The following is a 26,089-nucleotide window of genomic DNA, read 5'->3' on the forward strand; positions in this document are numbered from 1 at the left end:
CAAATACAAAAAAAAAGTTTGAATGAAAAATCATTTGAGGCAAAATAATTTGATCTGATGTTTGAAGCCTGATTCAGCTGCACTTTTACTGCCTCGCGCTCATGCGTCACACTCGGGAGGAAATAAAACTTTAAAAAAGCAGTTTGATTAAAAATGTGATTCAAAGCCGAGATCAAATGCTCACGTCAGGATTTAAATCTAAAAATGTTTCGATTACAAATAAAATATAAAGTTCTGCTTTTATTAGTATATTTTTCCTTTTATTTTCCGGAGAGTCGCTGTGGGAAACCCCTGTGCTCTGAGCATGCGCAGAGCGCCGGCCAGCCCGCGGTAGTTGTAGGAAGTTTGGATGTTTGTTACCTGTGCGCTTGGCGGTTTGTAACGTCACCTCACCGACCTCAGGTGAGTTTCTGGCCCCCTCCTCCTCCTCCTAGCACTGATTGGAGGGCCACGTGAACCGCGTGCGGCTAAAAAACGGAAAAGAGAGCGCGCGCGGCGGGTAACCGCGAGTTTGAAGAGCAACTCAGGTGTTTTCAGGTGCGTATAGGTTTCAGTTCGCTTCGGAGGGGTGTGTGTGTGTGCGCGCGCGCGCGCGCGTGATTGTTTGCTTGTTTGCTTGTTTTGATCAGTCCCTGCTCTCTTCCAGCAGAATGAGCTCCTCGGCTGATCTGGAGCAGCTGGCAGAAATCGGTGAGTGTGCAACGGCTTTCAAGGTCCTGGTTTGTCAGGTGCTTTCCTGGAAACTTCTCAGAGCTTCCTGTAGTAATGGGAGGGGGGAGGGGGGTGTTGTATTGACTCTGTGGTTGACTCTTATGTTTGTGGCTGTGTCATGTAGATTGTAAAACACACTGGGCTCTGCAGTAAGGTTGAATGTAAACAGAGAGGAGAGCAGATGTTTGCAGGCTTAGGGACATCAGTTTAACTCTCTAAATGTTCTTATTGCTGATGCTGATGTTCTACCTGGTGGTTAGCTGCATGATGGAGGGTCAGCTGCTCACAGTACATGTTCATACTGATGTTCTCTAATGAGGGGAAACGACAGACCGTTACAGACAGCGTTTGAGATGATCCACAGCAGGAGGTCCGGCTTTAATCTGCTGCTGCGTGTTTCACTCTCTGAGGAAGTCCTCATCCTCAGCTTCATCTTCAATGAAGTCTGAGTCGGCCTGAAAAGAGTTCAGATGTTAGGAGTTGGTGTTGCTGTGAGCCCACATTAATGTAGAGCAGCACATGGCTGTGCTTCACTGTGAGGTGCAAGGAAAATGATTCTTGGGGTTCAGACGTTTTTAGTAAAAATCTGAGAAGCATGTGAGTTCAGCTGTCTGGAGCTCATTTGTGAGTGGCTTGATTCGGGTATGGACTTGTATCTGAGCGTTCCTCTGCAGCACCGTCTGTTTTACCTCTGTCCACCTTCTCATCTGGCTGCTGGAGACGAGCACGATGCTCCGTTAGGTTCATGTGCAGTGTTGGGTTTGTGTTTTGGTCTCATGTGACCAGAGCCCCTGCTGTGTGTCTTGTACTTGAGGCTGACTCTAGTCTTTTCAACATTCTTGTTCATATAGATCTAAGCTCAAGCCTTTGACACTCTCTCACTCCATCCTTCTAAACAGACTTTCCTCTCTTGGCATCTCTGACACACCTCTAGCCTGCTTCCAATCATATCGCCTTGACCGCTCCCAGTTTATCCAACTTAAATCATTCTGCTCTCGTCTATTCCCAGTCACTACTGGTGTACCCTAAGGTTCAGTCTTAGGCCCTCTTCTCTTCATAATATACATCCTCCCTCTTGGTACCACTTTAAAGTTGATCCCTACTTTCACTGTTTTGCTGATAACACCCAGTTATATCTCTCCCGCAGGTCCGATTCCTCCCTCCAACTTCTTCTATTACAGATTACTTATCCCAGTTAAAATCCTGGTTCAGCTCCAATTTTCTTAAGCTCAATGAGGATAAAACTAAAATTCTACTTATTGGCACTAGATCCAACCTACTGAAGGCAAATCATTTCACTCTCACTATTGACAACTCCACAGTTTTCCCTTCACATCAGGTTAAGAGCCTTGGTGTTATCCTTGACAGCTCACTATCCTATGAATCGCAGACCAATGATCTCACCCGTTCACATCCTTCTCTTCCGACTCAGTCTGTGTCCATTCTTGTTCATAGTCTTGTTACCTCCCACAGTGACTATTGTAATTTTGTCTTACATGGTCTCACCCAAAAATCCCTAATAAGCTTCAACTGTTTCAAAACTCCGCTGCCCGCATTATTACCAGAACCCCCTCCTACCAGCGCATCACCCTTGTCCTTCAGGAACTTCACTTGCTTCCTGTGAAATTCAGAATAGTATTCAAGCTTCTTCTGTTCACCTTCAAGGCCCTTCATAACCTTGCTCCTCCTTACCTTTCAGACCTGTTAAGCACCACCTCTTCTGCTTGCTCAATTCCATCTTTTTCTTCTATCCAACTTGCTCTGCCTTCTTTTCGCCTCTTTCTGTGTGAACTTATTGTTTGTTTATTTTATCTTGTTTTTTAATTGGTCTTAGTTTTGTCATTGTTGTGTTTTACTCTGTTGTTAAGTGTCCTTGGGTGTCTTGAAAGGTGCTTTTAAATAAAATTTGTTGTTATTATTATTATGATTATTATAACTGATGACCTGTGGACAGACTGTGGATCTCTGCAGCTGCTCCACAGTGACTGTGTGCCTCTCAGCCATTGCTTACTCTTCCTGTGGATGATGGAGTGAGTGGATCTCTGTGAGGCTCTCAAAGCCTGAGATCTGTTTATAACCTCCGCTCCTTCAAACCCACCTGCTGTTTGTTCACTGCTGTTCTTTCAGGAACCTCTGAGGCTGTCACAGAACAGCTGGACAGAGGTGACCTGTGGGTGTCCTGTTAGTGATCTGCGTTTGATCCAGAGGTCTCAGAGGAAAAGAGGCTGAAAATAAATGTACGCCACACATTTCAGATTTTTATTTGTAGAAATGTTTGAACAGCATGAGTCATTTTCCTCTTCAGGTCATTGTCACTGTGCTGTCTGGTCACATAAATAACACACGTGTCAGTTAGAAATGGATCGATGGAAGCACAGCGATCTGAGTTGGCCTGCGGTCACAGGACGCTAGCACACTTTAAAACCTGCAGACGAAACTTTCGGTTTCTCCAGCAGGAAAATTACAGCCCAGCGGCCTGGCTCTGATTGTTGGGCACCTCCTGCTCAGGGCTAAAGTCGGCCTTTGTGCGCTTGGGTCACTTCCTGTCTGTTATCAACCTTGCTGTGTGTTTACAACAAACTTCCCGAGCACAGATTACAGCTCCAGTTTCCACCCTGATAATCACTGATCTCAGGAAGTCATCTCGGAAATGGGCGGAGCTACACGTTTGGAATTCAGAACTAATCGCCGGGTCATTTCTAAAAACTCAGCCAAAACTCAGGTGGTGATGATGATGACGATGATAATGATGATGATGTGTGTAACTGTGTTTGGATAGTCTTTGTGAAGCTGTGTCTGAGGTTGGGACCTCTGAGGGCAGCCTGACTTGAACATGGAGACCGAGAGCAGCAGATAAGACCATGATGAGGTCAGGAGCAGGTTCCTGTTACCAGTCTGGCTCGAGTCTCATGAATGAGGCGAAGTTATCAGCTGTTGACCAATTAGAAACAGATCTTCTGATAGCAGAGAGGCTGATGTTACAGAGAAAGCTAAGATTAGAAATTGTGAAACAGTAACTTCAGGTCTGTCAGTAACGTCAGACGAATGTCCAGAAGTGGAACTGTTCTATTCTGGAAGTCTGTGCTGTGACGGGGAAACACTGATGTGTAATTTCTTCTCCTCAGGTTCATAAATGAGGAATTTATCACATGTGATTATTCTCAGGCTAAACTTTGACTTCTTCAAAGGAGAGGGGAGCAGCTTGGTGTCATATCAGGGTTATTACAGTTTTTTCTGATGGCTCAAGCACATTTTTTGTAACTATTGGCTATTTTTGCAAAACTCTACACACAAATAAAAAAAAAACCCTTCACCCAATCAGCAAAACATTGTAGTTTTCTTGTAAAAGCGAATAACCCTTGCTTAACTCTCCACACCTTTGTAAAAATGGTATTTTCGTATCCAACAGTTAACACAAGCCATCATATTAATAAGCACACAATGCACCAACTAAACACTGATGGTATGAATAAAAAACACATCTGGCTTTTGCTTTCTCTGTGCACAAGGTAGGCTATGTCAGTTTGAGCTCATACTTTTGTCAAAGGTCTGTAAACATGGAGGGATCCAAACTTCATCAAAACAAACACAAGTGTTTATTTCCAAGTATAGGATTATTTGCAATCGCCATGTTGACTATGGGTTTCTTGGTCTGCAGTGAACATGCTTCCTCTGCCCCAGCATCTGGTCGTCTAGCAATTCTGTAAAGTAACAATTTCAGTATTGTTACATCTATGGTATTGTTGTGTTTCTCATTGGCATATGGCAGTGCTACAGATCTTAGTGCAAAGTGACTGTACTAACCGATTCTCATTTCAAAATGTCCTTATGATGCTTGCTACAGTGTAGCGGCTCGAGTTAGGCTGAACTCATTGGCCAGCTTCCCTCAGGGTCACTCCATGGTTGAATACATGGTCCACTATTGTAGCTCTGTTGTCATCAGCAATTCTATTTCTTACTCTTCTTACCCTTCCTCTCCCCCCTCCTCGTCCTCCTCTTGTTCCTCCTTGTCCTTGTCGTCCTCTTCATCCTACTACTTCACCTCTACGTCCTCTTCCTCGGCCTCCTCTACTTCTCACTCTTCCTGCTCCCTCCATTGTACTCCACACACAGAGCTTACCTGTATTATAGTGCTTAGGCTGATTGCAAAGTGAACTAATTATCTAAAAAAGTTTTCACATGTGACAGTGTGCCAGACAGTTGGCAAAATAATGTAAATAATGGCCGTAAATGGGTATAGTTTTGCTAGGAGTGCGTTGATCATTTGGGAATTGAGTGTAAAGCAGTGAGTTGTGTTTACAGTTCTGCAAAAAGAGTGCTGTGCAGTGGATTGTAGCTACAGGTTTGCAAAGTGTGTGTTACAAAATGGCAAACTGAGTGCAAAGCAGTGTTTGTGCTTTTAGTTTTGCGAACTCAGTGAGTGGTTTTTCTATAAGTATTAATAGTTTTAGAAATTGTGCTATAAGAATCACAGTTAGGGTTTAAGCATTCAGAAAAAACTGTAATCAGAATTTATAGCTCACACTGAAGCTGGCGAGTGTCACACCTACTTCACACTTTACTACAGACACAATGGTGAGGTCATTTTCCAGAGATCTGATTGGTCAGTTACTTTTTTTTTTTAAATCTCAAATATAACCAGTGGTTACATCTGCAGGTTTTTATTGTGAAGGAGCTTCTGTTACTGACTAAATGTGGAAGCTCCTGATGGATCAGCTGATCAGTCAGCTGTAAAGGAAAACTTTAAAGAGTTCAAATGCACCTCAGACACACACAGGCAGGCAGAGACACACACACAGTGGCAAGCAGGCAGACACACACACACTCAATCAGACAGACAGACACTGTCGGTGTGAGTTACTCAGGTGGTTCTTACTCTAACAGAGCTGCAGAAGGAGGAGGAGGGCAGTTGTGTCACAGATGGTCCATCAGCTCCTCCAGTCAGCACACCAAGTCTCGACCCCTCCCACCCGTATTACGACGTGGCTCGACACGGCATCATCCAGGTTTCGGGTAAGCTCCGCTTAAGTCAACCAGTTCAGAACGATCCGCCAATGCTAACGATCTGCTAATATTCTCGCCGTTTTTGGTTCCAGGGGACGACCACTACGGCAGGAAGCTGATTGTCTTTAGCAGCTGCTGCCTACCACCTTCGCACCAGCTGAATCACCGCCGCCTGCTCGAGTGAGTCCATGTTGCAGCCTGCCATGGTCAGAGATGTACAGGTCCTCTGTGGTTGGTTTTCACAATGTTCTCTGTCTGCAGGTACCTGAAGTTCACACTGGACCAGTATGTGGAGATGGACTACATCCTGGTGTACTTCCACTATGGCCTGAGGAGCAGCAACAAGCCGTCTCTCAAGTGGTTACGAGAGGCTTACAGCGAGTTCGACAGGAAGTAGGTCACCTCAATTTCTTGTAGTCTTTATGAGTCAAGTTCAGCGCTTTACTGCAGAGCCCAGAGACTGATCCATCAGCTCACAGACCAGAACCTCAAGTTCAGGTCTGCTACAGAGCACGCTCAGTGTGACGTCAGAGTGAGTGGAGCAGCTGCACCATCAGCTCCTATAGGAGCAGGAAACCCTTTCAGACCCTCCGCAGTTTACTCCGAGCTTCAGTCTCAGAGACGTTTTAGCGTTTCTGTGGAGAACTAGAACCTCCAGCTTTACTCCAGCCTTCAGTCAGAGGAGGTAACAGCCGCCGGGGTCTACAGGCTGGGCGGGCGATCAGTTTTGCATTCAACTCGATTCAATCCAATTCTATTTATTTGGACCTTTTAATTGTAAAAATGCAAAAACTGACCTTTTAAAAAATGTGGTATCAGGCTCGGCATTGAGGGACATATCTGCACCTCTTTAGCTCTTCAAATGTGCTTAAAGTTGTGTTGAGGTGCAGTAATGAGTCCTGAGGGGTGCATCAGGGTCGATTCTACCTGTTCACCTGTCTCTGAGAAGTGGTATCGGTCAGGTTACCGTGGTATCACGAACCGTCAGGGAGAGCCACAGATCATGGGCCGAGACCCAGACTGCTCTTTTTAGTGGATTATTCAGCAGGTGTGTTCACATGTGTTTCAGGTACAAGAAGAACCTGAAGGCTCTGTACGTTGTCCATCCCACCAACTTCATCCGAATCGTCTGGAACCTTTTCAAACCTCTGATCAGGTACATATGTACCTGAGCACACCTGAGGCTTAGCAGGAAGTTCTCTAGCTGCTCTCGGTCACGCTGCAGCTGATTCTTATTCTCTTGTTCTGTTTGCAGTCACAAGTTTGGGAGGAAGCTGACGTATGTGAACTACTTGGCTGAGCTTCGGGAACACCTGAACTATGAGCAGCTCTTCATCCCCCTGGAAGTGCTCAGGTTGGTGCACCTCGGCTCGGACGCCCAACGGCTCCTCATCGTGTTCCTCACCGTGTTTGTCGTCTCTCCACAGACATGACGAGGAGCTGCGAGCGACTCAGAAAGGAGGACCCCCGCCCTCTGTGAAAACACCCCCGCCCCGGCCCCCCCTGCCCACCCAGCAGTTTGGTGTTAGTCTTCAGTAGTGAGTGTCACTCTGTAGTTTAGTCGATCGCAAACGAGCAGTTTTAATCAATGAAACGTGTTTTCTGACAGCATCAGAGAGAAGAACCGAGAGGCCGTCATCCCACCTGTGATGACCCAGACTGTCACATACCTGAAGGAGAAAGGTGAGGCTTCATCTCAGAACAGTGAGTTCAGGGTCACCTGATCCAGTTGAGAGCTCTGTCTGGATAGTCAGATAAAGTGAGGTCAGTAAGGTGAGACCCGTGATCAGAGTTTGTGAGGAGATGATCTGCAGTCGACTGTAAACCGGAGAAAACCGTTTTCAGCTGATGTCAGTGAATGCATCACGGTGTGTTTCAGGTCTGAGGACCGAGGGGCTCTTCAGGCGATCGGCTCGGGTTCAGCTCATTAAGGAAGTACAGAAACTCTACAACCTGGGTGAGTGGGGTCTCCCTGCCTCAGCAGAAGGGGCTCTCTGATCTCTCAGATCGTCAGGAAAAAAAACCAGACAGGAAGCCATGCTGAGGCCAACGTTGCATTAAATGAACTTCCTGCCATGTGAGGCGACGCCTTCAGATGGAGATAACTGTGAGAAATGGGAAACAGCTTGTGTTCATGAACGTAACATTTAAGATCAGCATGATTACAGATCAATCTCCAGGTGATCGATCGATCACAGCAGCTCCTGGTGATTCCGATTCATGATTTTACTGTACTGGTCACCCAAAAAACCTCTTCAGTCCTTTTTCCACTCATATAAGCTACACTGCTGTAGTTCTAATTTATTAATGTTATTTTATGAAGTTTGATTATATTTATCTTATGTATTATTTTTTGTTTCTTGTAGTTTGATTTTTGTTTCCATTTTTTTCTATTGGGCTATTTTTTATTTTATTTTCATATCTTCATTTTTAAAATTTGTATTTAAAAATATATATGTGTCAGTGTGTGACTTTGTGGATAAATTTGAGTTCAGGATCTGTGAAAAATAGCATTGTCAATAAAGTTGACTTTATTTAAACTCATGCAGGGAAGCCGGTGAACTTCGAGCAGATAGGAGACGTGCACGTTCCCGCCGTGATCCTGAAGACATTCCTCAGAGAGCTTCCTGAGCCATTGCTCACCTTCCGGGTCTACAGCCAGGTCCAGGAGCTGCTCCGTGAGTCCCGCATTTCGCATTTGTGCAGGAGAAGAAGAAATAGGGGTTGTGTTCTCTGGAGACTAAAGTGGTTTTTGATTGGTTGCAGATGTGGAGAGCAGTCTGCGGGTGACCCGATGCAAACAGATCGTCGAGAGTCTACCTGAACATAATTTCATTGTGGCAAAGTACCTGCTGTGTTTCCTGCACCAGGTGAGTCACAGCTCAGATGAGTCTGAGAAGCACCAATCAGGAGGTGATTGATCAGACACACAAACAGCTGATTGGAGCAAACAGATTTTTATTGCTGTAAAGTTGAGACTGTAAACGAAGACGGCTGGTCAGATTTGTAAAATGAAGCAGTCTCAGCAGCTGATTTACATACTTGTGACGTCACATATGAAATGACTCAAACATCAACGCCTTTGAATATGGAAATAAGTTACAATAAAAATCATCTTAAATATACAAAAACATCATTTGATCTGTCGGACTTGTTTGTGTATCGGTGACTTTACTCTAACAGTGAGACACCACTGCCACCAGCAGGTCAAACTGAATGCTGCAGCACCTTTCCAGTTTGTTGATGTGTTTTCTGTTCCCTCTCTCTCGCCTGTGCGCCGCCCCCTTCAGGTGTCTCAGGAAAGCATCATAAACAAGATGTCTCCATCTAACTTGGCGTGTGTTTTTGGCGTGAACCTGGTCTGGCCCCGTCACGGCTCCATCTCCCTGACCGCTTTGACCCCTATCAACATCTTCGCTGAGCTCCTCATCGAGCACGTCCACACAGTGTTCGGCTCCCGCTGCCCACCTGCACAGGTGATGCCCTGAAGGACGGCGGCAACTATTTTTTAATTTTTTTTTAACTCTTATCATTTTTAAAAAGGTCAAATGCAAGGTGGACCTCAAAGCATGAACCTTCACGTTTGGACTCATGATGGTGATGTTACTGGTTTTATTTATACTTTAAGTGTTTCATCTTTAATGAAGTAATAACACTGGAGGTGATCTGATTGGACGAGAAGCTGGAATCTGTTTCCATGTTTGTGGTATTTTGCGTTTCTGTCGAGTGCAGACCACCAAATGTAAAAACTGATTGCAGTAAGTTTTGTTTTTGTAACAACCTCAAACCCTCAGAGCGCCGTCTTCATCAGGTTTGTACAAACAGAATGTTTTCCTGACAGAAGACACCCAGAGGTTTATCTTTTATATGTACCTTAATAAAAAGCTGTGATAAATTCTCTGCTTTCACCTGTTTTTGTTTAGATTTTTTTTTCACTGGTGGACTTCACCGCGTTATTGGGGGAAAAAAGGTTGGTTGATGCTGAGCAGCTTCGTCCAAGAAGTGTATGTTCATTAGCCAATGAGCATGCAGGTACACGGTCAGCTTGCCCCATTTTCTGTCCCCAATTAAAATTCAGCGGATCTCATCTTCAGCCTCTCCTGAGGTCACTTTACCTGTGACTGCTCAAACTGAGCACGCTCTGATTTCATTGTGAGCCTCAAATTCAGAAAGTTCTGCTTCACACTGAGCAGAAATCAGAATCCTCATCTACAATTGAGTAAAATCCGAGCCTGAGGAGACCCGTACGCAGGTGAGTTCAGGTTCAGCCCTCGGCTTTCTGGTGTGAAGGTGATTCATTCCTGCTCTGAACCACGTTTTCTTCAGATAAGAGGTGAACGAGTAGGGAAAATCCAATTCCTTCAGGTGGTCTGAGAGCTGAAGGAGGACCACCAAAGAAAAATCCTCATCAGTGAGTCAGCTGCTAGGAAACACAAGGACTGGACTTTCAAAATAAGAGCAGATTGTAGAGAAACTGCTAAGAATAAAACAAATTTGAGCCGTTTTTATTCTTGAATTTTGTTTATTAATGATTAAATTTTTCGTAAGAACTTGGTACAAAAAGGTGAGACTACTCATTAACCATTTACCACCTTCCATCAATCCGCTTTTTAATGCATCATAAAGAAGAAAAACTACATTGGCATATTTAAGACAAACACTTTCCTATACACACTATCCACTGGACAGTCCCCTTATCAATGACAAAGAAAACTTCTACTTCCACAGCCAACACACACTTCACTTCCATCTAAACACCCTCGTATCGCCGTCGCCGCCTCCTCGTGGTTAAAATAATACACCGAAGCGAGAAGTCAGAATGCAGAACTGGCAAACAATAGAAAATCCAATGTTCTGTTTTCTCGTTTTGCTCCTCCATAAAAGAATATAAAAATGTTTTTGTTCAAATGTCGACTCGTGTATTAAAATAGATCTGTTTAAGCACTGCACAGTTTCTCCCGGAGAGGATTTCTAGAAACGGATGAAGAGGTTCGCTCGCAGGGACAGGTTTGTTCATTTTAAAGGGGCGGAGCATGGACGTGGCACAGAGCGCTGATATGGTTTCCTTCTGGTTTTATTTCCCTACTCGATATGCATCACATGGCATCATTCACGTCACCCTCAAAGATTTAATCTGATGTTTTTACACTTTACTGAAGGTTCGTCTCAAATTCAGAGCCAGGAAGGGTTTAGTTCAAGAGTTAAATTACGTGAAGCTCTAATGTCCACCAGAGGCAGCAGCAGTGAGTCGGTAAAAATAAACATGTTTACAGCCTGATACAAAAACTGTTGGTCTCTTTAGATAATTTCCCCCATTATAACAACTGTATGAAACTTTTGATACAGAATAAAGATAAGAGGAAGTAAAAGAGATGAATGAGAAGAAGAAGAGTGTCTCCATATGCAGATGACAGTTTTGTATACTGGAGAAGAAGGAGACGTAACAGTTTGAGGTTCATATCTGGAGTCAGAGACAAACAACTGTAAGGGGAAGAAAGTTTTTATAACTCAACTGTTTTAAACTGTATTAAGGTTTAAAGTTTGCAGTTCGCGGGACCTCTTTGACTGGCAGGTGATGGTGACACTGGTGGCTGTAGCTACTAGCTGTCTGCTAGGCCTCACCTCAGCCAACTGGAGTCTGGACTGGACCAAATTTGTGCTGTTGGTGCCTTTTAGACAATATGGCTGCTGTGAGGTTACTGTACTAAAAGGTCGTCCAAGAAGTCTGAGCTTCAGTTTTGGTGAAATTCTAGGGCTCTAACTGATTACTGTTACTGAGCACTAATTAGTAGATATCTGTGTTTGTGGATGCAGCCTGATACTGAACTCAGGCGCCCACATTATCGTCCAACACGTGGATCCCCAGTATTATGACTTTGTGGTTTTGTCAAAATGCAAAGAGAATTTAAAAACTTTTGTTTATCATTTCTTATTCATGAAACAATTTTTGCAGATTCTGAATCTTCAATTAAGATGATATACTATGGTTTTAAATGGACAAAGTTAGTGAAAAAAAAGGTGTTGATGACCTTTTGTGTTGACTAATAATGCAGGTGCATAAACTGAACCGTTTTATTTTGAAAGGGCTGTATCCAAGACTTCATTAGCTAAGGTAGCCACACAGATCACTATGCATCTCTTCGTCAATGTGCTGCTTTCCTCTGATGTAAATCTTTTTATTTGCACCAGGACTCACTAACCTGAGCACATGGTTCAGAGATCAGCACTTTGGGGTCAGAATTTACTGACATTTTCTTTCCTTCCAGGCTCTGTAATCTGACAGAGCTCTTATTCTGAAAAACTACTTGTTCATTTGACGATGGAGGGAACGACGGACGCAGGAAAATTTGGTGCTGAGAGACGTTCATCTGAGGTTGGGATCCCTCGGTCAGCCGAGGTGTCTGTCGTCTGTGCCCCTTCACAACCTACGCCTTCTTCTTACTCTCAGTAGTTTAAAATTAATCCTTTTTGATACTGTCTGTTCTTTTATTTATTTTGTCAGTTCATGTTACTGACTCTTGGAGTTATAAGAATCCATCATTATGAACATGTTTGCAGATTTAAGCCAAAATGAAAGCAGAACAAACCAAAAATCCTTTCAGTCTCAGTGCCCCTGATTTATTCGATTTGGGTTGAGGTTCTAAAATTCAGTGTTTCTTTAAAACCTAAGGGACGTGAAGGTGCACAGATTTCAGGCGTCAGCTTCAAAGCATCTTTTGGAAAAGTCAGGCTGTCGTGTTTCCGTGCCCACTTTTGTCTCTCAGTACGGTCAAAAGCCGACGGAGGCCTTTGACCGTGTTTTTGGAGTGAAGTCACTTTGGAACCGTTTTGCCGATGTATTGCTCATCGTTTCTTTCATTCAGAGTCGCTTGGCTGTTTTTTAATCTTTTGTGCAGATGATGTTTCTCCAACATTAAGGATCTTTTCGGTATTTTGGACTTGATATGACTCATAAAATAAAATCACGTCTTTATGTATTCCTTCCCGTCCTCCTGATAAAGCCTTTGTTTTTCTGACCGTTTCTTCATGTTTGTGCATCGACAGGAAGTTGAGAGCTGCATGATAAACAAATAAAAAATGTACTAAATCTAACTTCATAACACTCAAATGGAACCTCTCTGGACCAGCAGGAAGACTAGCGAGACAAATGGACTGACGGCGGCGTCCCGGCCCGCCGACAGTTTGACAGAGCGGTCCCATTTCCGATCAACGTGTTTATAAAATGACGCAACAAAGACGCAAACCCTGGATTTAAAACGATTTGTACTTGAGGCAGTGTTCATCTGTCGGATTAACAGGCTTGTCGCTGTTCGAAAAACACGAGTAAAAAAAACGAAAAATATAAAAACGGGCAGGGGAAGAAAAAAAGCACATTACTGATCCCAGTACAAAAACAACAAAATGTTTTTGGCATATTTTTTATACTGGTTAAAGGTGAGAGGGGGCGGGTGCGTCACATCGACTGAACGTCGGCGTGTTCGAGTGCAGCTGTGAGCGAACACGGCGGTCCCCGCCCACTTAACCAATCATTTCCTGTGACAGCAGAGCTGAGCATGAAGAAAGAAGTTCACTTACACACAGCTTACAGTTTATTCAGTGACTACTGAAGATCTGCTGGTTCTTAATATTAAAGCCGTAAATGTGTTTCTTCTGTGGTCTAACAGGACTTGACTCAGTATTTTGATGGGTGATGTTGAAATGAGACAAAAATCAGTTTGAGGTCATATCAGGAGTAAAACTCTCCAGATTAAACATGTTGACCCCTCGTTAATGTGGAAGCAGCTCCTCCTTCTGTCTGCTTCAGCATACACGTATCTGATACTGAAACATTTTGGGTTTTTCAAACTGAGCATGATGCAGATAATGTGCTGAGGATGAATGAGGAGTGACCCAGCCTGTCCAGCAGAGCGTGCACTGGCTGCACGGTGAGCAGCCTGTGTGTGAACCTCCCGTAAGGTCTGTGTTGGTTCACTGGAGATCAAACATTTGTGGTCCTACTATCAGCGCTCATGGTATCTGACCATCATGGTGTTTGAACCAATTAAATCCAGTTTAATGTCGGGCTCAGCAGTTTTTATAAATGGTTTTCTAATAACTCATATCATTTAGAGCTTCAGAGCAGTTTTGACTTTTTAAGTGCAGTCTTAATTTTTCAAGACCAAAGATTAGAGTTTGGATGGTTTCTGCTTTTCTTCGACTAAACCTTAAAGAGAATGTGAAGCTCTGCAGTTATTTTTACAATCTAGATGCATCAATATTTACTATTGATTTAAATAGGAAATGAATTTTAATGAAAATATGTCTGGCATGTTTCTCTGGCTCTGCTGTCAAACAGGAAGTGGATGTTTTAAACGAGCAGGAACTCGTCTCGTTCAGACGTGTGACTTCGGTAAAGTTTGAAAACCCTGCGATGATCATGATGGTGATAATAATAATAATAATAATAATAATAATACAACATATGTACAGTGATCCCCTTGAATACTCCAAACTTACATTTTTCAACAGGCATCAGCATGAAAATACTAAAATCTCCACTAGAAATGCTAATTTCTGTAGTTTAATCTTAAATACTTTTTTTCTTTGACTTTAACTCTATTAATACTGAAAAAAGTTATTCTCTGCTTTTGTTTGAAGGCTCGTATGCGTTCACATACACGATGAAAACATTTTCCTGAATCATTATGGCAAAAACATTGTTCATAGGAGAATGAGAACAAACATTTACTCAGATATATCAATGTACAGTCCGTCCACTTCCATCCATCCTGGATCTACTCTAACTCTACTGTTCTCTCTCTCTATACGCAGGACAGGAATCACACCTGTGTTTCAAAAAAGGGAAATATCTTCTGGGCTGCGCGTTCCCGCCGCCACGCTGTAATCGAACTTTTTGTAATAAATACATTAAGGCCAAGAATGTTAATAAATAGAAAAGAACTTAAAAAAAGAAATCTCGTAAGCACTGTAGGTGTTGGGTTTTAAAAAATACTTGAATCGTGTGGAGGATAGAGGCTCTTCATCAATATTTTTCTGACTAAAGAAATCATCACCGCTGCCCTCTGTGGAAAAACTTGGAGCTCTGGTGGGCGGGGCTAGATGTTGACGTCGTCCTGGCTGTGGCTTGTCTGCAGGGGTGTGGCCGAGGGGCCCGGGGGGGTGGCGGCGGCGGCGGTGCTGGTGGATTTGATCCAGGACTGTGAGAGCAGCGACGTGGCGATGGTGGCGGTGGTCGTCATGGTGACCTGGATGAGCTGGTCACGTTGGATCAACCTAATGAGAGTTTTGAGGCGGTCGAGCGACGCCTGAGTGTCTCTCTGCTGCCCCAGCAGGCGCTCCCGCAGGTCCATGCATTGCTGCAGCAACACGAAACAGAAGAGCAACTTCCTGTCAGGTACAACAGGTACACCGGCACACCCAGCATTAGCATGTGAGCTGCATCCCGATCACTCATCTGGGGACACATATTACGTGCTACAGATCAGGTGTTAAAATCAGGTATAACCAGGTGTTCAGTCCCATCTGCCTGAATGGAACGTGGGTTCTACCAGGGATGGCTACTGAGAGGCCAATGATACAATGCTTTAAAATGCCACCAGAGGGCAGTATGTAGTGTTAACAGCTGAGGTCAGTGAGCTATGAAACAGAAACGAGGCGTGCTAAACACAGTTGAACCCTTCTTCCATCCATCTGAAGGTGACAGCAGTTAAAGTGCTTCGTTTTTTAGCTAGCTGCCTCGCCTTCATCAGCAGGCCCTTACACTCTGTTTAGCATGCCTTTTTCTGTTTCACAGCTCGCTGAGCTCAGCTGCTTACTACTGCATACTGCCCTCTGGTGGTGTTTCCATGCAGTGCACTAATAAACGTGTAATGAGTCTTTCTGATTTAGTGCTGTTAATGATGGTGAGCTGGCCAGTGCAAGTGAAGCTTTTAGTAACTAAACTCTAAAAAGGAAAACACTTCAAACTGCCATCACCTCCTGTCCTGGAGAAACCATCTACGGAAGACAACAGGAGTGTTTTCTTTATCAGTTAAAACAGAAATCTAAATTAGGATCGATCAAGCTGTCTAAACAGGAAATGTCCACATCCTCTGGACTATACATTTCCTTAAGGCTTACTTGTTGTTCCTAGAAGTACCAGTGTTCCTAAAAGCAGAATGGGAGGCACAGCCTTCAGTTTTCAGGCTGCTCTTCTGTACTGTTCTCTACTTTTAAGATTAGGCTTCAAACTTTCCTTTTTGTTAAAGCATATAGTTAGGCCTGGATCAGGTGACCCTGAATCCTCCCTTAGTTATGCTGCAATAGGTGTAGGCTGCTGGGGATTCCCATGATGCACTGAGTGTTTCTTCTTCATTCTATTCATAAATCTTCATAATCTATTATTATAAAGTCACTCCAGTATAAAACACCATGAGGTGGCTATTGTTGTGAATTAACACTATGTAAATAAAACTGAACTATATATAATGTGTGGTTTTTTTAGTTAATTTGTGTTATTTTCCCAAACTAGAGCATCTATATCCACATGAAAGTTTCACATTTAAACTCTTTTAGAAATTGCAACCAAATCAGTTTTAAACCCACTGAAAGACTTATAATGTGAAGACTGCTGCTGCACCTATGAAGTTACGAAAGATCGAAAGCGCAGGAAAAGTTGGACCCAGACCTGTGACCACAGTGTGTCGAGGAACTCTGTGTGTGTTCATACTTTGAGTGTCTTGTTGAGCTGCTTGTCTTGTTCCTCCAGGTGAGCACACTCTTTCTTCAGCTCGTTGTTCCTCCTCAGCAGCCGTCGCTTCTCCTCCTGCCTCACTGCTCGCACACAAACATGTATCAGTGCACCGTCAGTACACTCAGACAAACATGGCCGCTCATCGCGTGTCTTACCCGTCTTGTGTGTAACGTAGGACTGAACGAAGTTCTGTGGCCATGACATGTTCTCCTTATTCAGGACCTGGACAGCGAAAACAGATCGATGCTGTTAGACACATATGCTAAGCACCGAAAGCCAAAAACCTTTGAACCTGTGAGGACGGGAAGGTCGTACCTTCTTCTGGCACTTGGGGCAGTACCAGGGGCCTCTGGGTGGGGTTTTGAGCGGTGGGTGGAGGCAGGTGGGGTGAAAAGCTCGAGGGCAATTGTGGCATTGCTGTAGCTCGCCGTCCTCCTTACATACGGCACAGTGGTCATCATGCTCCAAGTCCTGCTGTCAGAGCAAGTATCCATCAGTACCGGTCTCATCCACCAGGGTCTGCATTTTCTCTAACAACCAGCAGGGGGAACCTCCAGCCAGCTGACCTCTGAGCTCAGTGAACTCAATCTGATACTTTTACAATAAAACATGTAGCTCATTTTGGAAATGACGTCCCATTAGAGGAGCAGGAAGCAGGGGACAGTTTAGGGCGGGGCTACCTGTGATTGACACATTGGTAGCCTATGATCTCACAGTGTCAGCGAAAAGAGATGGGCTGATGATTTAAATGAAGAACTTTAATGCACATCTGAAAACAGAAGACCTGAAACACGGGTATGACATCATGAATCACATGACCTACCTTCCAGCAGAAATCCTCAGAGTCTAGCATGTGGATTGAAGCAGAGCAGAGGTTAGTGGGAGGTTAGAGGAGAAGCCGTGCAGGCCATTCAGTTAAAACATCTCAGGTAGGTTAGTAACCGAGTCAAGATCAACCAATCAGATCACTGCAATCAATGAGCTGAGTGAATGAGTGAATGAAGGAATGAGCATCAGCAGGTGCTACTTCCTGCTGGCAGGTCAGAGGTCACCCTGGGGAGTCCAGTGATGTCTGAACCATCGTGAGGACTTGAGGGTGAAATCGGCACATTCAGAACCAAATTTGAACAGTTCAGTTCAGGATCAGTGAAATAGCCCATGAGGTTAAAGGTCATGTTTCACTGCTTTTGCTGCTGGGTAATGAGAGATGAAACTGACTTTAAAACTGTGAGAACGTGGAGTTAAAGTGTTTGATTGTGAGCTGTGTAAACATGCTGATGCAGGCAGAGGATGGTGCGCTGTTCCTTACCTCGTGGTGACAGGAAGAGTGAGCTGTTCAGGTAATGTGACGCCAGGCGTTTACGCTGCAGGGACACGAGGGACAGAGTGAGAGCACGAACACAAGCAGTACTCACATTCCTCATTTAATCTAGATTAAAGGCAATCGCAGCGTTTTTTGGCTCTCTTACCTCTGGCTCGAACAGGCCGCTGTAGGCCGGGTTGGCTGTGCTTCTTCTCTTCCTTTCCTGCCTCTTCATCTGGATTTCTGTTCACAGAAACACAAACACTTTAAAAACTGCTGTTTCATCTGCTAACAGTCCACGGGTGTGCCCCATACAGTGTGTACCTCCAGCTTTTTTTTTAATGTTTTCTCTGAATTGTTCAAACTGTAATGAGGAGCAGCTGACACAAAGTCAATCAGGTTAGTACTCGAGTAAAATACTTGGTTACTTCTGATCAGCCGGAAACTCACCTTCCAGGTGCTCGGTGGTGACGAGGCCGAGGGCGACCATGAAGGCAATTTTCTGGAAAAGTGAGAGAGAGAGACGACGTGAGGATGAAGTTCAGTTCGATTTGACTGCTGACTGTAATGATGATGAAGATGAAGAGTAACGTCTCACCTTGGGGTCCTCGTCTTTCTTCGGGGATGTGGATTTGGGGGTGGATGGGGTTTTGGGGGTGGGCGGAGCCGGGGACCCCTCGGTGCTGCTGGGCGCCTGCGGCTGGATGATAATCACCTGAAAACAAACAGGTGACGTCAGAGGAGATGTGACCCACTGAACTTTGACCTGCCCCGTGTAGATGACTTCCGGTTTCATTTATCCATCCATCCATTCATTTTCTTCCGCTTATCCGGGGTCGGGTCGCGGGGGCAGCAGCCCAAGCAGAGAAGCCCAGACCTCCCTCTCCCCAGCCACCTCTTCCAGCTTATCCGGGGGGAACACCAAGGCGTTCCCAGGCCAGCCGAGAGATATAATCTCTCCAGTGTGTCCTGGGTCTGCCCCGGGGCCTCCTCCCGGTGGGACATGCCCGGAAAACCTCGCCAAGGAGGTGCCCAGGGAGCATCCTTGTCCGATGCCCGAACCACCTCAACTGGCTCCTTTCGATTTCATTTAACCAGATTAAAAATCTTTAAACCAGCTTCAGTGAAGTCTGAGTTTAGCTTTAGTAATCAGCAGTGTTGGGTAAGTTACTTTAAAATAGTAACTTAGTTACATTACTAGTTACTTCTATCAAAAGTAACTCAGTTACTTCAAGTTACTCGTTACTTTCAAAGTAACTAGTTACTAGGGAAAGTAACTTTGGTTTTACTTAGAATTCTCTTGTTAATGTATTGCTTCCATAACTTTGCCAGTCTTCTAGCTTGCTTACTTGCCACAAGTGCACTGTGCCACCTACCAATAGAAAGGAAAAGAAAATGTGCATATTTCCACGAGAGAAATCCCACGCCTGGACCGTCATTGACTGCTTCCATGATTCTAGCCTACGTCACAGCATCATGTGCGCCTTTTACATCCAACACAAAAACTGCAGTCGTGGTGCTTTGATTGTACTCAGAACTCGGAAATTCTGCCTTCTGAATAGGAAGATGTAGGCAACACCAGACTGCAGATGAGCTGCATACAGGGCTGGACTGGGACAGAAAATTGGCCCGGGCATTTTGACTAGAGACCGGCCCACCATTATAGGAAAAATCATAAAGCCTTTGAATGAAAACAAACGCTGTTGTGACAGTGATGTACACTGTTTTGATGGTATATATGCATCAATCTATCAATCGTTTGTTGTAAGATTCAGATAATTATTTTTTAAAAGCTAGATATTTTAAATGAGAATAAGAAAGAAAAGTATTTCCTTGTGCCCACCTATCCCTGTTAATGCCCTACCTGGCCCCCCTGGCAAAAACTTTGCTAGATCCGCCCCTGCACAGTTACCAGCTGTCAGCTACATAAAAAAAGGATCCTGGTGTTATTCGTCTCTCAGAAACAGTTCATAACTTCCCTTCAACTCATTCATGTCACCTAAAAGGTAAACCTGTTTCTCCATCACCTGTTCAGCTTTGATGATTCAGTAAGGACGTCTCCTGGTTTCATCTTCATGTTTCCCTCTCACCAGATAACCAAACCGATATCATGACCAGCAGCTTTTTTGCAGCTGTGGCTCCAGCAAACATCAGCTGATACTAGAAATTAATATTAAATAAATTCTAACAACAGCTGATCAAGCTTAAACGTGCTGCTGTTGTTTAACGCGACATCGGCTGGTTTCCTCTCTCTGGCGCAAAGTGACCAATAAACAAACAAGAGAGAAAAGCCGATCAGCTGATCACTGATCAGTTTTCATGATTGAAGTAGAAACGGGAGAGGGAGGGGGGAGAATGAAAGAAGAAGAGGCAGCTGTGCAGCAAAGACACAGAATAACTCAAGCTTTGTGTCTTTTTCATTGTAGCTGAATTACGGGACAAACTGTTCCTTTTCACCTCAATACGCGTAATATTTTCTCTGAATACCAGACGGGACGGTTGGCAACTCTGATAACTTATGAACAAAATAAAGTTCAACATCTTTAACATCATAGCACCCACCCAGCTGTATAGAAACTCCGTCATGCTAGCTAGTACGCAGTACGGAAAAAGTCAGAATAACGAAAATAAACTCCACCTAAACTTGGTTTATATCTGACCCAGATAGACTGCAGGTCATAACTTCTTACCTGAAGTTCAGTTCACACTCGGACCGGCGGCCGCCTCGGGTCTCTTTTCCTTCTGCGTCCACTTTCTCTCATCCACCTGCTGGCCTCCACCACTTGCTAATGTTACTGAATCTGTGGAAGCTCCGCGATAGCCACCACACGAAGTAACGAGTAACGACCCTATCTAAATCCCAGTAACGACTAACGCGTTCCTGATTTTGGCATAATAACTAGTTACCGTGCTCGTTACCACAATAATAACGTAGTTACTGTAACGCGTTACTTAATAACGCGTTAGTCCCAACACTGGTAATCAGACACAAACACATTGATCAATAGTAAAAACAGCTGAGTTTCAGCAGGCTCTGCCACCAGGGGGCGCCAAAGAAAACTAACAAATGGCTCAATATGAAAGTTTGAAGGCTGGAAACATGTCCAAAGCTGTCCAAACCATTTCCCAGGAGGGGAATGGTTTATTATTATCATTATTATTATTATTAACGTGGTTTCTGTTTCTGTTGTTTTTCGCACCTTGACAGCCTCGCTGACAGTAGACACCCCATTGCCAGTGGTGGGGGAGGCAGCAATGATGGCGTAGGCCACGCCAGGCCCCGCAGAGGCGTGGTGGACGGGGCTGCTAGAGTCGGGGCCCCCCGACGGGGCCGTGGGCGGTGAGGCATCGCTCTGGCCGTTGGGCTGGTGGTCGGGGCTGAAGGTGCTGTTGGCGGTGGGCAGGGTGGGGCCCTGGCTCTTGGGGTTGACCACGGTGGCGGCCCGCTGCAGGCTGAGAGGCTGCAGCTCCTGGCAGGGGCTGTGGGGAAGGCTGTCGGGGATCTGGGTCTTTGGCCTGACCTGCAGGGGGACATCAGGAGGACAGCCTTTAACAACACACACTCAACTTTTCCTGAAGCACTTGGACAAATCATTGAGACTGAGCATGACGTGTCACCCCTGATCCGAAGAATACCCGACGATGAGGAGGATGGTGAAGATAATGGTTTAAACTAGTCACACTGTGAGGCAGGAGTCAACACTGTTACATTGAGTTCAGACATTTATGAGAGGATTTTCTGATAAATGACGAAGGGACTGAAACTGTGAGCTCTGTAGTGCTGCTCTGGTTTCTGCTGCCCCCTGCTGGATGTTGCAGGTTCTTCAAGTGTGTCCAAACTTCATTTGATTTACTTCCACCTGGGAAGTACTTTCAAAATAAAATCCCACTCAAATTTATCCCATTCAAATGTTTCATTGTAAAAAGGAACCGTCCAAATAAAACTTTTATTTTCACTGATTTAGAGACACAACCCAGCTTCACAAAAAACTCTTCCTCTTACTCTTCATCTTCTTACTCTTTTTTGTCTTCATCCAGTTAAATAAGCAAGTAAGTAAGTTTATTTATTAAGCGCTTTTCGTAGACAGGTAGTCACAAAGCGCTGTACACAAAGGTTAAAATAAACAGAAGGTTAAGTAATAAAATAGACAATATAAACAATACAAAGAGTTAAAAGGGGTTGTAAAAAAACTCATCTTTTTCATCCTCCATTCCTTCCTTCTTCACTTCCTCTAGTTCCTACTTATCTCCCTCTTTCTTTTTCCCTGGTCTTCTCCTCCTCCATCTTCTTTTTCATCTTCCTGCTCCTCTTTTCTTTTTTCTCGTAATTGTTCTTTTTCCCTCCTCGCTCCTCGGCGGTCTTGTATTTACTGTTACAGTGTGTGAAGCAGCTCACAGTGTCACTGAAGCACAAAACAAAGCGACTCTGCAGCTTTTACAAAGACAGAAGAAGAAGTGGGCGTTCTCCCGCAGATTAAACCTGAAGCTCTGCTTTAAACTCTGCACTGAGCTGCTCAGCAGAAACACTTTGATTTCATCATTCTGGTGCTTTCAGCTTGAAGCAGCTACTGTTACAATCAGACTCAGACTGTTCTGCTGACCCTGACACATTATCGTGATGTGGAGTCAGACTAACAAGGACGACCTAGCAAGTGGTTTTACCTGAGGTAGCACAGTGGCTGCTTGTCCTGCCAGCCGGTGCAGGGAGCTGACTTGAGGCACCTTGATGGGCACAGCAGTGAGAGTTCCCAGCATCTGAAACACACAAATGCAGTTATTCAGCAGGAAGCTCCTTGAGCACCAACACAGAAAGTACAAATCAACAAGCTGATCACCCGCCTGAAGCAGGATTCAAACGAGTCCGGCGTCTAAATTCATCTGCTCAGCATCATCACTGACACACAACACGGGGTCAGTCTGCCACATGAACTCTTTAATTCATATAGTCCAGTGGGCTCATTCTGCTGTGGTAACAAACACTAACCACAAGGGGAGCTGCTCCTACATCAAACCACAGCACTCCTGCATACTGGGAAACCGTTTCATTAACCTGAACCCGAGATTATTCTGCTCAGACGAGTCAAACCGCAGCAGTGGGGCGGGCCGTAACGAGAAGCTCCACCTTTCTGAGCTGTTGCGCGGCTGGTCTCATGAAACTCACAACTTCATTAGAAGAAATCTTCCTCAGGAAGTCGTTCAGTTTTCAGCATCTCGTTAGTCAGCAGCATTTTACTTCTTCCTGTTGCCAGGCAACAAATAAATAACAGACAGAAAAGCAGCGAGTGGGTCGTCACTTCAAACTAACGAGGACTTCTCTTTGTTTAAGTAGCTGCTGCTGCTCAGAGGAGCTCAGTGGAAACTTTAAAACATCTTCCACCTGCTGGAAGAGTCGGTACAGAAGCTCAGGAGTGCCAAATTACAGTCAGATCACTGAATTCATTCAAAACACTCAAAGTTCAGTCTGTGTTTCCAAACTGTACAAAAATAAATACCAGAAATTGATTTTTACTGTTTAATGCATAAAATATTGCAGCAGTCAGTGAAATGACTCCTTTCTTCCTTCCCTCCCTCTCTGTTGGTCCTCTCCTCTCCCACCCCCCCTCCCTGTTGGTCGTCTCTGCTCCCTCTGTTTAATCTCTGTTTAAAGCGTGCTGCCCCGTCACAGCGCCCCCTGTCCCCCCTCTGATGTCTGCACCCTGATTGGCCAACTCCTTCTGTCAGACTAACCTATAAATGAGCCACAAGCGTCTCCTCCATGTTTCCTGGCAGCTCCCTCCCCTCCTTTCTTCTTCTATGAAAATCCCTTCGTTCCATTGTATTGAGCTGCGGCTCCATAGCGAGGAGGACGAGGTTGGTTTCCATGGCAACTGCAGAGATGAAAATTCTTGCAGTGCTTTCATTTTGGTAATTGCTGCCTCTTTTCTCCAAGCCTAAGCACCCTCTCTTCAGGAGACCTCCTCCCCCTCCTCCTCGGCCCAGTGATTTCCTGCTTTTAATGAATTTTCTCTGCTTCCTTCTTTAAGTTTACACTATGACCGAGGCAGACCAAGGCTCTGCAGCACATACACTGTCCTCCTCCCCTAGTCTCGCAGGCCTGCTGCGATAAACCAGAGAGGAGGGGCTGGGGTCACATTCAGACAAGGATGCTGTGTTTGTGGCATCTACGAGAAGAACTGAAAACAGAAAACTAAAGCCAAACTCCTCTTCCTTAATTATCACCATCACTCCTCCCGTCCAATCAGCTTTGATTTCATTAAACCGGATCTGTTTCTGGACCCTGCTACAGCGGCTCGGTATGACATACAGATCAGAATAATTCTCCCGTCTTTGACCCATGGCTGCTCCTTTAGCTCCTCCCAGTTCCCTTGATTGGCTGTCCTTGTAAAGAAAAGGCTTAAGAAGCAGGTGGGTTGGGTTACTGTTCATACTCTGACTTCATTATTAGGAAGATGTTCAATGCAAACATCCATCTGGAACACTTGATATAAGGGGAAGACTGAGGTGATTTCACGCCTAAAAAACTAAAATATGAAACCACAACATGTGAAAGTCAACAAAGGAAGAGTTTTGTGTTTATTGAACTATTCTGGCTGTAATTAAAGTAAATTAAAGATTGTTCATCAGTAGCTGATCCAGGAGCAGCTGTTTTACAAAGTACAGCTTCAATTCTCAAACTGTGGTGGTGACATAAAAATTTAATCTCCGTGTTCACAGATCAGCTCAGAAGTTTCTCTGACTTTTCTGCGTCACATCCACTTTTGATGGGTAAACGCTGTAAACTGCAGTGAGCAGTGTTGGAGTCTCAACAGGTCAAAGGATGGTGTATGGCCTGAGGCGGGCGAGCCTTGGAGGTTATGAACTTTGGTTTTTCATGACGACAGCAGCAGCGGCAGCAGGAGGAGGAGGAGGAAGCGCACACACAGCAGAGACGACACATTTCAGAATCGGTCTGCAGCATCAGCAGCTTCAGCTGCACTCAGTGTTTCTACAAAAAACAGGGGGACTCTGTCCACCGGGGGCGCTGTTTCACAATCTGACTCAGCAGGAAAACAGAAAGCTGGAAATAAGAAGAGAATCTTTCTCATTTGAACCTGAAATCCTGAGTTTGACCTCTGTGACCTCTTACCTCTGTGACTTCTGTGTGAGCATGTTAGTGCAGCTCAGCGTTTATTACAACATAATTCAGACAGTCTTTGGTCACTGGCCTGAAGCCTGCTAATCTCGGGGTATGGCCCGGCTGTGCATGTAACATATTTGATTATTTATTCATACATGTACTGAATATGATGCTGTAGTTTAATTAAATGTGTTTTATGGTACAGGGACACTGTTTTGCTCATTTATGAAACAGTAAACATTAAAAACTGGTACAAGTACAAAATAGTACACAAATGTTCCTTTCAAAAGGTTTTTAAACAATCAAATGTGATTTTGAACATTGATCAGGAAATATTATAATTCTGATTCTGTCTGTGCTTCATACCGACTTCATTCACGCTCTCAGCGGTGAAACTTGAACACTGATGATGATGAAGACGCAGCTGACACTCGTTTCTGAAACCTGCACAAAACAAACGTGCTGACTGAAAGTAAAACTTCCTCCTCGTGCTCTTGAGTCTGTGATTGGTGCTGATTAAAGTGAACGTGCAGCGCAGCATGCTTGTTAAATACCTCAGATTATTAAAAATCAAATTAAAGCTGCCTTCAAACTTTATCACAAATCACAGAATTCATCGACTGGACCAAAACTGATCCATCATCAGAGTAGAATTAACCGTTTCCATCTCAGCAAACACAAAAATTCCAAAATATGAGAAAATGATTCCAACCCGGGAGGACTCACAGCAGGGCGACGATCCCCACCTCTAAATGTAGGTAAAAGGAGAGCTTTCATCTACTCCAACATGCTCTGATCACACCTCTACCCCACATGCCGAGACGACCCTTTAAAGTTTAGCCAGAATGCACTTGGTGAAGAAAACAGATCAGACATCAGAGTAGCAGATTTCAGACTCTGATCGATCGTTACTCTGACACTTAAAACTGATCTGACTGCAGTTTGTAATGAAGATAAACGAGCTGATGCTCATGCAGATGTCTGCTGGACTTATGAAGCTGTGAGGATCAAACAAGCTGATGATCAAAAAGGTCGACTGTTGCACGGCTTCATGATCTATACTGAGGTTTTAGCTGTAAGGAGGTCAATGAATAAAAAGGATCCATGTTTCCTCACGTACGCTCCTGTCAGGTTAACACTAATGCTGTTCCTGTGGTCGTCATGGTTACTGAAGTCACAGATGTTCATGGAAATGTTTAGAAGTCCTTGTTTAGCCCCAAAT

The 26,089-nt window shown here is 44.5% G+C and overlaps 2 protein-coding genes across 4 annotated transcripts in view; one reads left to right on the plus strand and one right to left on the minus strand.

The window, feature by feature from the left end:
• The first annotated feature begins 306 nt into the window (after positions 1–306).
• LOC146499196 (rho GTPase-activating protein 8-like) lies at positions 307–10,330 on the plus strand. Of its 2 annotated transcripts, none has more exons than XM_085137015.1 (13): positions 307–537; positions 647–690; positions 5,596–5,724; positions 5,808–5,895; positions 5,977–6,108; positions 6,785–6,871; positions 6,971–7,069; positions 7,143–7,253; positions 7,325–7,398; positions 7,595–7,672; positions 8,265–8,393; positions 8,482–8,585; positions 9,006–10,330. In XM_085137015.1, exons 2-13 carry the CDS (start codon positions 651–653, stop codon positions 9,201–9,203), a joined length of 1,269 nt encoding a protein of 422 aa, XP_084993141.1. In that variant the 5' UTR covers positions 307–537; positions 647–650; the 3' UTR covers positions 9,204–10,330. The 2 variants fall into 2 exon arrangements, with proteins under 2 accessions (XP_084993141.1, XP_084993140.1); XM_085137014.1 differs by having other exon boundaries at positions 650–690.
• A 3,010-nt stretch (positions 10,331–13,340) lies between these two features.
• Positions 13,341–26,089, minus strand: part of phf21b (PHD finger protein 21B) — a 97,483-nt gene continuing 84,734 nt past the window's right edge. For both annotated transcript variants that reach the window (XM_085137007.1, XM_085137008.1), the window contains exons 4-14: positions 22,413–22,505; positions 20,951–21,271; positions 18,349–18,465; positions 18,201–18,252; positions 17,917–17,993; positions 17,757–17,811; positions 17,271–17,293; positions 16,763–16,921; positions 16,603–16,669; positions 16,424–16,527; positions 13,341–15,071 (exon numbers count right to left, since the gene is read on the minus strand). In XM_085137007.1, coding sequence (XP_084993133.1) covers positions 14,811–15,071; positions 16,424–16,527; positions 16,603–16,669; positions 16,763–16,921; positions 17,271–17,293; positions 17,757–17,811; positions 17,917–17,993; positions 18,201–18,252; positions 18,349–18,465; positions 20,951–21,271; positions 22,413–22,505 — 1,329 coding nt within the window. In that variant the 3' untranslated portion in view covers positions 13,341–14,810. The remainder of the gene's footprint in view (positions 15,072–16,423; positions 16,528–16,602; positions 16,670–16,762; positions 16,922–17,270; positions 17,294–17,756; positions 17,812–17,916; positions 17,994–18,200; positions 18,253–18,348; positions 18,466–20,950; positions 21,272–22,412; positions 22,506–26,089) is intronic.

Source organism: Neolamprologus multifasciatus, chromosome 17 (assembly GCF_963576455.1).
Source record: "Neolamprologus multifasciatus chromosome 17, fNeoMul1.2, whole genome shotgun sequence".
NCBI lineage: Eukaryota > Metazoa > Chordata > Actinopteri > Cichliformes > Cichlidae > Neolamprologus > Neolamprologus multifasciatus.